The 10,465-nt window shown below is 34.2% G+C and overlaps 1 protein-coding gene across 1 annotated transcript in view; it reads left to right on the plus strand.

Annotated features, from left to right (window-relative positions):
- Positions 1 to 9,310, plus strand: part of Edem2 (ER degradation enhancer, mannosidase alpha-like 2) — an 86,267-nt gene extending 76,957 nt beyond the window's left edge. The window contains exons 18-19 of the mRNA XM_081764922.1: positions 1,952 to 2,064; positions 7,243 to 9,310. Coding sequence (XP_081621048.1) covers positions 1,952 to 2,064; positions 7,243 to 8,127 — 998 coding nt within the window. The 3' untranslated portion in view covers positions 8,128 to 9,310. The remainder of the gene's footprint in view (positions 1 to 1,951; positions 2,065 to 7,242) is intronic.
- The last annotated feature ends 1,155 nt before the right edge of the window (positions 9,311 to 10,465 follow it).

The following is a 10,465-nucleotide window of genomic DNA, read 5'->3' on the forward strand; positions in this document are numbered from 1 at the left end:
ACATCTCAGTTTGTCAAAACAAAAATTAAGAAAGTTAAGTTCACCAAACGGCATCATCATTAGTAAAAAGACACTTTTTTTTTTTTTTAAGCACAAGGTAAATCACTTTTCCTTAAAATGAGATTGGAAATAATGAAAATAATGCCTGGACAAATAATGAGATTGCGCAATTAACAGTTTCAAGAATGAACATAAGACCTTTTAACATCAGTTTATTAAAGTTAAAAATAAAGAAATAAATTAATTAATTAATATTAATTTCAGCAAACGTTTTCACAATAGTATAACCTAACAACAATAGAAATCATTCATAAATTCTTCATATATTATGCTCTAAGTACATAAATTTTTACAGCTAAATGAGTAGTTGTACAGCTAGATTAGATTAGTGAAGGGGGGGGGGGGGAAGGTTAGTTTACGTAAACCACGAACCTTGAAAGTAAACATCAGCGAAGAAATTCAACCAGTGACGGCTAATGAGTCGGGTTTCAGTGTTTTCTGGATTCAAATGGTATTCTCTTCCAGCTCATGTTATGATGTTACCATATGTCTTACGGATAAGGTAAACCCGCTTTAAATTTCGTTGTAAAACCTTTATTTGTCACAACTTAAGGAATTAAACTGATATATCATTATTAATATTAACTAGATTAATCTTAATCTTAATTAGTGTTAAAATTATTAAATAAATGCCAGATTCGGTAGTGAGTGGGATACTCTGTATAAATAAAGAAGAAATGTAAAATGTCTACGTTAGTTTCACTTGGTATGAGAATAATAATTGAATATACCTTATCTTATTTTAGTTATTAGTAAAATATTCTGTTAAATAACTTGAAATGGGCCAGAAATTATGGATTGCGAACATTGAATCTCACAAGTATTATTATTGTATATATATATATATATATCAGTATCAAGCATGTAAAATCTGTTTATAAATCTAGCAATATCTTCCATTGCCCAAGAAACCCAGTATCTCTAATTAGTTAAAGTTACGCTTGAGCTTTTTTTTTAAAGTTGGACAAGTATGGTTTGTTCAAAAATTGTGCAAGGTAGAGAGTTCGAACCTATATATGTAACATATATATAATATGCATAGGTTTATATTCGATTGCATAAAATTATATTGTATAAGTTGAAGGAATGTCTAGCAAAGGATTTTTTTTTTTTCTTATTGTCAGCAACACGCTTTCGAAATCAGTTGAATATTTTCCGACTAAAAATTCTGAATAATTTCCTGAAATTACGTTTTATAGCATTGAAATTCGGTAATAATATGCCATACCGTGGAAAACATATCTTTCGGTTTCATTAACAAACTTGTAAAACAATTCTCCAATTTATCCATATATTTCATTGTCTTCAGTTCTCAATACTTTGAGTAATTGTAATTGTCCGCAGTTGTGGGTTGTTTGGACCAATTAGAATGGAAATCTCTTTTTAATTTATTACACAAAAATATTCGCAATGTAGGAGTATTCAGATAGTCAAAGCATAACTAGGTCAGCTTTCATTTTACTTTTACATTGGGCTACATGATGGAGACACGACATGTGACGGAAGAACAAAATTCACCAAATTAGTAAATGAATATGCATATTGTATATGGTACAGAACACATGATAACATACTTGAATCCTGATTTCGTGTGTTGGTTTCGATTTTTTTCTAGAGTTTATTCTTAGAAAAGCAGGTAATTGCTGCAGAATAACTACAGTTGCGTGATTGCTTAAATCCTGAAGTATTATATAAACGTACTCAGAGCGGTCAGTTTTCTGTTTCTTTCCCAACATTACAAATTGTTCTTTAGGTAAGAATTAAAATTTGAAACATAAAAGCGTAACAAATGGAAAATGATCACATCATAACAGAATTAAGAAGAACTATGTAATGAAGTAAAAGGGTAATTCTGTTTACCTGACTTACGCTCTTATTTTTTTCACGACAGAAAAACAACAGAATGAAAAGAATGCCGAGGCACAACCAGAGTCAAAAAATAAACGGCAGCTTTCCACTCTTGAAAGATTGAAAGGATCTGTACAGGAATTCCTTTACAAACAGGTAAAGTATTGTACGCAGTTGAAATGAAAATTCATTGTCTATGTTGACGCTTATTGCCGGAAATTTCATATATTTTAAATCCGTTAATATTATTATACTGCAATTGATATTACTTGTCCTTTCTGATAGCTCGCTGCTCGCAAGTGGTGCTCAATGCTGTGTTGCCAGCTTTTACGTCGGGTATTAAAACACGAATTTATTCACTGCAAGTAAATGTTAGTATTATAAAATTAAATGACACAAAAGAGAACTAAAAAGAATGTTCTCAATAACCAGCAGGTCCACTTCTCAAGTTGACATTCGACTAAAACAATGTGCATTTGTTTATATTCGAATTGGCAACGTGTGGAAAGGGTGAAATGTTTACCATTGCAGAGCGAGAGAAATGAGCCACTACAATTGGCTGAACGTGCTTTTGCCATAGAAACAGTTCTTCTTGCCTGATTGTTATGACCGTGTGCAGGAAGGAAACAACAGAGGAAAGCTACTGTCATAAAGGACAAGTTTTATCAAATGACTGTAGATGTAGTCAAATGAAACTCATCAAATGACTATCCTTGCTTCGCTGTTTAATTTTTTAGGGGGGGGGGGGGAGAAGGGATTAATGTAGGGCATATTAAACGTGCGATAGTTGACTTCAAACGTATTATTATGATAATAAAGGAAATTGGTGTGATTATATTTTTATTATAAAGCTTATATATATATATATATATATATATATATATATATATATATATATATATATATATATATATATATATATATATATATATATATATATATATATATATATATTTTGTCAGTGAACAATGCTAATGTGCAAACTTCTTCAAAATATTAAAGATTTGCGGGTTGCATAAACCTAAACGAAAATATTTAGATCTCCTTAATCTTCATTGTTAACGCAATAAGCTTCAGTTTCTGAGTCATGCTAGTTCCCAATAGTCTACATTCAGACTAATAGTTGTCGCTAACTGTGTTGCCTCCTACCTAACGCCAAAAGATGTCGCTAGCGTGCAGGCGATTTGAGCCGAAAGCTTGAGGGAAACAATTAGTTTGCATAATTTGAGAATAAGATCTTTCAAGCAAAATCTCCATAACTTGATTTCCTTTCTCCTCGTAGAAGGATATTAGGTGCCAGTCATTTACAGAAGAATGAGTGCAGTTACTCTTCATTTCATCTAGCTTGATAGACAGTCAAAACGAACTCGTGTGCTTTCCTTCCCTTTACCATCACAAGAGAGAGAAAATAAGTCACTAGCTTGATTCAGAGAGAGAATGTTTTTGGTGATATTCACTATCTTTTCTCCTTTTAACTACTGTTATCCTCCACTGCTAATCGTAACTGTATTTAATGTTCATCTTTAATACTGATAGAATGCTGTGCTAATAAGTTTTATTTCAGTTTTCGCAAAATGACGATTCTGTACTATATATAGAGGCACGTGACAGTGGTAGAGTGCGCACCTTGTCATGCGAGGGATCCTTGGATCCATTCCAGGTCATATGAGCTTGTGGAGGATAACATTATGTCCATGAGTGTTCTCGAGGACGTTGTTTCCTCGCACATTTTCATTTCACCAACTTACGTAGTTCGGATCTCATGTTAAGTTGTAGGTCCATTTCTCATATATTCTCGGTGTAAGAAAGCTCGTTAAATTCGAAACAAACTAAAAACTATTCTCTTACACTGTTATGCATAACCTCAATACAGTTAACGATCCAAAGGAGCTCAAAACCCTCTGCAGCTGTCATGTTTACTGAAGGTTAAAGAAAAGCGCGTAAGAAGCAACTTAGAACGGGCTAAAAAGTGTAGGAGAGGGTTCAACAAAATTAGCTACATTTACAGCTGCAAAATTTTTATAAAGAAATGAGTTACCTATTTTCACAGTAAAATATATATGTTACCAACGTCAGAGAATATTAATGTGAAAGTAAATTTTGTGTTTACTGTAAACGTGTGCTGAGTTTCATTTGACAGCTATAAGATAGGCCAAAGGTTTATATGCAGTACAACTTTTATACTCTTGTGGAGTACGTATTTATTCGCGCGAGTGGGTATTCAGTATTGCAAACTAAAAACGCCGCAGTATCACGAACATTGAAAAACAATCGCGGACGGGGTGATTCACATTCAGAGTGCCTTAATGTCGAATACTGGTGTCGTTATATGGAGCAGTATTCGAAGAAGTAGAAACGAAGTAATTAGGAATTGAAAATTCTGCTTTCTTATTTTTTTTCGGAAAATTGTAAATTCGGTAAATTGTATTTACATAAGTATCGCATCGAAGTATGTATATGGTTTCCAATAGACATAAGGATCATAGTGGCGTTTACAAAATGGCATATCCGGGAATTTTTTAAAACTATTTTTGTTTTCCTTTCCTTCTTTGACGTTATAAAAATATATTTTCGTAGATGTAATTACAGTAAGTTCTTGGAATTACATAATTTTAAGCAGCGTTGTAAACTTGAACAATTTTTACCATATCTCCAGAACGGTTTGAGATACGAAATTGTTGTAAGTAGTATTGTGATCTCTACATCTATTGAAATCATACCTAATTGCTGTAAGTGGTATCGTGATCTTCACATTTGAAAATCATCTGTCTAATTGGATGAAGTACTTATTTAAGCAGTTTTTCTAAATAAAACTTTTGAAAAAAATCAAATTTTCAGTCCCTTGTAACTTGATTCGTATTCAATCGAAATCCGTCATATCGTGATTATAGAAATGAAATGAAAATTTTCAGTTTTACGTCCGATTACAAATGAATGAAATGGTAGAATGAAGAAACTGGAAGGAAACGGGAGAACCCCGAGAACACCCACGCACACGGTGTTTGTCCACCACAAAGTTCACTTGGCGCGAGCTGGGATCGAACCAGGGACTCCACGCACCAGAGGTGAACGCTCTACCTCAAAGCCATCGCGGCCCCATCGTGATTATAGTATTCGACAGTAAAGTACTTTAGATGTGCATTGCCCCATCTGTCTTATTTGTGTTATTACTACTGTAGAAGCCACTAAAATTTGGATGTTTGTGATACTGTAGTATCTTTAGTTTGCAACACGGAATAATAAATGTGACGTTATAAATTTTTGTTTAATACATAGATTTGAAATATTTAATAACATGACGTAGGGCCATTGGAAAAAAATGTACCTTTATGTTGAGATGGTAACATGGTTAACTTTGTGGTATCACACAGTATGCCAAACCATGTCTGCCTGCCGATATTTGCATTGTACAAAATTTGAATGTTTTTATTTCATTAGTTTAAGAGTTACAAGCACCTATCAAGATAAATGGTTCTCTCTCTCTCTCTCTCTCTCTCTATATATATATATATATATATATATATATATATATATTAGAAAATATGTTGCACAGTTTGTAGGATTTCACTAAATAAGGAGTTTGGTTTACCAAAACTTCTTTTATATTTACTTTGTCTCTCCGTTACGGAAGTAGCACGGTGGCTCAGTGGTATAGCGCTTACTTCTGGTGCGTGGGATCCCTGGTTCGATTCCCTTCCAGTAAGTTTGTGGTGGACAACATCGTGTCTGTGGGTTTTCTCGGGGTACTCCCATTTCCTCTCACTTTCCCATTCTTCCTAGTCTTCCGTAATAGTTCACTTGCCTTAATCATCGTCTCCCTTAGCCTAAAAGAGCATAATCGTGGGACGTTAAACTGAAATATTTCATTTTTTCGTTAGAAGGCGGAAAGCTACAATAACTAGTTGACCAGTCATTACCAACTTTGGTCAGAATATAGATGGTCAAAAGTTAGGAAACGAGTTCGTTTCAGAGTCAGTATTCAACTCAGAAGTTGTACAAATTACCCATCCCCGGTTTTTAACGTTGATTGACCAGAAGTGGTGGAAGTCCATTACTACTTCCGGTTTCGATATTGATCTACACAGAACAAAAACGATAACAGATAGCGAGAAGCAATTTTTTGGAATCGATTTAGCGTTCTAAGAACAGGTATCATCATCTCTCTTTCAACCCTCTATTCACACTGAAAAATTGCAGAAATCCACCACTTCCTGTTTTAACGTTGATCGCTATTGAATAAAAACCATAATATATATCGAGAAGTGGTTTTCTGTAATCAGTTAAGCATCCCAAGAATATATTTCATTTCCACCGTAATCTCTTGTAAATGAATCAACCACTTCCAGTTTTAACTGCGATTGTTATAGAGCGAAAACGATAACAGAGAGCGAGAAGCGATTTAGCGTTTTAGGAGTAAGTACATCGTCTCTCTTAACTTCTCTATTTACACCGAAAGTGAGAGAAATCAACCACTTCCGGTTTCAACGGTAATTGTTATAGAGTAGAAACTGTCATAGATACAAAGAAGCGATTTTTTCAGTCAATTAAACGTCCTAAGAATACATTTAATTTACATCCTTTAGTCTGTACTGAAACCGAAAGTAGTAGAAATTCACAAGGACTTCCCGATTTCAACATTGATCTATATAGGGCAAAAACAATCAGATATAGCGAGAAACGGTATTTTGCAATCAATTAACTGTCCTAAGAATATATTCCATCTCCACCCTAATCTTTCGATTAAAACTGGAAATGGCAGAAATCAACCATTTCCAGTTATATGGTAAAAATGGTAATAGAAAGATACGATGTCCTGTAGTCAATTAAGCGTCCAAAAATATTGATTCTATCTTCATTTTAATCTCTATACTAAAAAAGGAAATGGTATAAATGAACTGCCACTTCGGTTTCAATAATAATTGATAAAATACTTCGTCATATAAACCAAACTCCTTCACGTAATGTACATGTGACACTGCTACTTATTTTAATTCTTTATCCTTCCTGTGAGTAAAAATGGAATGGAATTCCAGATACCTGTTAATAGCTTTCCAAAACTGAAACGAAATAGATTTCTTTGAAAAAAAATACGATGCACAGTTTAAATGCTAATCATTGAACTTAAATGTTTGTCCATCCTGTGCGTTAAAATTGGAATGAATTTCAAGATAACTGTAATTCACTTTTTGTTACTTATAGAATTAATGTAGAGAAATCTGTGAAGAGTACACAGTTGACATGAAATTCATATTGTACGAATGACATCTGTGTGTGCTGTAGCACTCTTAACGTATAGTAATTATTTACTTTGTATTAAATTTATTACTATTGCAGGAAAGTATAGGCACGCCAGAAGTAACAGAAGTAGATGTGGGAGATTTTCATGCCACCGTAGAGCAAGTGGAGGGACAAGACATGATTCGAATTACCCGCAAGGAAGGGAATGTTGGAGATGGACCAACGGGATCTTCAGTATCAAATAGAATTCAGAGAGAGAAAGTGGGAACTTCCCTAAATAACATAGATGAAAGTCTCTCGATATCAGCTCCAAGCAAAAAAATGACCGACTTAAGAGCCAAGCTACGAGATATCATGTTGAAAACAATTCATGCTGGCGGCAATTCGGCGGATGTAGTGATGGCTACTCGATTAGCAACACATATTTTGCAACTTTATCATCAAGTGCTAGAGATGGGTTATCACGGGGCTGAAGATGACCCAGTGCTTAATGATAAGCTGGCTCTTCTAGAGAAGCTAAGTGCACTGATGAATAGGGACGAAGATGTGTCGCAATATATGCAAAATTCCTGGCTTTTTGATGAACTTTCATCACTTGATAGCGATTCCAAGACTGAGCATCGAACTACAGAAGATTCGACTGTTAGAAGTCCAGATAAACTTCATGATTTGGACGAAGCAAATGCTCAAAGTGATCAAAAACTAGTGTCACCTAACTCAAGCCAAAGTAGTGTAGTAGATGAATATAGTGCATCACTTGTAAACAGTGTGAGTGACAGTTCACAAAAGTGGCAGAAAACTTCTCAAGAAATAGTGGAGAAGATCATCCAAGCACAAGAAGAACAGTTCAGTAAAAAGGATGTACAAAGAACTCAGGGGCGAGCAGTTGATAGCGAAGGGGAACATTCAAATGAAGACTTGACAGTTAAAAAATCCCGCAGTACCTCGCGAAGTCGAATGAAACCTTCGGATGAATTGTGAGTTCCACTGTATACATAGGCAGTACAATTGGATTACTTTATGTGAACTCTTATTGTGATAGATTTTTTTTATTACGTTCATTTCGAAAAAAAAAGAAAAAAAACTCACAATGACGAAACATAATTTTCTTCCTGTGATGACATAGTTTTCTGTTCTCAAGCGTGAAAAAAGAAGCACAAATTACAAGAATGTGTTAAGGAATATTCGATTAGTGTATTCGAGTGTGTCAAAACGTTAATGTGTACGATTAAAAAAGTTATAAGTGAAGTTTATTGTAGTGTAATGCACCTTTTATGTTTTGCAGTATTATTTTAAGGATAATAATTGTCCTCGATTGGAGTTTTGTTTGTTCAGAGCGATATAGGAATAATTCTTGGTTTGATTGAATATTTGAAGAATATTTTGTTTGGGAAAGATATTTTTGGTTATTTGTTTCCGAACCAACACAACGATGTTTATGCTTTAATTTATTTTTTTCTTTTTTTACTTCTAAGATGTGATTCAGGAAATTTTACGTTCTTTCGTAGGAGGAAGCTCGCTTGTTATTTGATAACAGATCACATTTCTTTACTATTAAGCATGCATTGTATTGTTCCTTTATATGCGTATTTTTTGAGCATATTGATTTCTTTATATTTGCAATGAATTTTGGCATATTACATTCAGGCATTTGTTAATTTTCATAATAATTGAAATATTCCTGTTGTGTTCATCAGTGTTATTAAAAAGTAATTTGTTAAAAAATGAATGATCATAAAAAAAACTAAAATTTTCATGATCTAAAAAAAAAAAAACGTGAAATGGTTATTCCTTATTACCATTCTCGTTACTTTATCACACAACGCTTGTTACTTTAGTTGTACAGTTTTAAATTTGTATATATGTGTATGCATGTATATATGTGTATATATGTGTGTGCGTATTGTACACAACTTTGAAGAAATTTATAAATATTTATGAGATAAGTTTTGATGCACTTGAAAGACTGGCAGTGTATGAATGATACCTTTCAAATTCGTGGCCAGAGGTCGAAGCATAATGTATATATGTTTTATATTGTTAAGAATGGGAAAAATTAGATTTTCAGATAAATGTGTTGATTCATATATACATATATGACAGACCAATTCCTGTTACATAGCAGACAAAGAAAATAAATATTGATTTGAAAATTTACAAATAATTTTGTTTTAAAATATAACTTCTCTGTTAGTAGCAGTTAGGAATCAGATCCAGTGGGGAGTTTTATTTTTAGTTCTGTATTCCCACTCCCATATTACTCAGTATTATTATGTCTCGAATTAAACTGGTTTTATCTTAGTGATCTTACGGCCGTCTCTAGCAAGTGCAGATTATTGCAAAAATTCTCCAAGAAATTTCTGGTCTGTATGGTAGGTGCTCATAAGTGCTGATTTTTGTCGATTTCTTAAAAGATATTTTGTGTTTATCTGTTTCAGTTACACCACAGTGCTTTTAGTACTGTGCCGGAGCTGTGCTATCAGTTGTAGCTCAGTATAATCTCTAAAATACTCATCAAATGAATGCAACAATTGGGGATGAAACTGGTGCACAACATGGTACTTAACTGCGAAACTATGGGTGAATTTAAATAAAATTGAAATGTTTTAATTTTGAAAATGACTAGTTGGGGAAATAGGTGTGTGAGAGAGACAGGCTATGATCAAGAGTTAAAGGAAAAGCACTAGCCTGACATTCCCACGAGACTGGTGTCGTCCTGGTCATCTGGTTGATGAAAGGTTTTTCCCTGGAGGAGCCTGGATGTACTGGAGTCAGTCAACAACTGGATCTTAATCCTGCTGGACTGCCAGGGGCGTCGAATTCTCTCGTCTTGATGCGTTTCCAATGATGTTCTCCTACACCTTCATTCCACTAGTCAGATATTGGACTCTCTTGAATCTGTGGCGATGAAGCGACAGAATGGTACTCCCAAGACATGGAGTTGGTTGTTCTCCAATGGAGCGACGTGCCTCTCACGACGATCCTGCACTCTCCTAAATCTTGTGGCGAATACCCCCTGTCGATGTGTCCTCCGTGGTTTTGTCTAATCAAAAAATGATGAGTCTGATGTTCAATAAACAAGGAAATGTCAAGCTAGGCGGAAAAGAACGCGGAAAGGTAAGAAGGAAACTAGAAGGAACTAGAAGAAAAAACGTTGTAATACTATCTAGCTAAACAAAGATAGTAAAGTTAGGCTGCACAAGAAGGGTACTGATTTCAGTTTGAGAAAAATGAGCTTTAAGTTATTTAGGCTTAAAGCGTCCGTTGACTGGAAAATAATTCCAAGATATGGTTATAGCCCCATATACTGGCTGTAATC

This window comes from Thermobia domestica, chromosome 7, assembly GCF_964235325.1.
Source record: "Thermobia domestica chromosome 7, izTheDome1.hap1.1, whole genome shotgun sequence".
In the NCBI taxonomy this organism is placed as follows: domain Eukaryota; kingdom Metazoa; phylum Arthropoda; class Insecta; order Zygentoma; family Lepismatidae; genus Thermobia; species Thermobia domestica.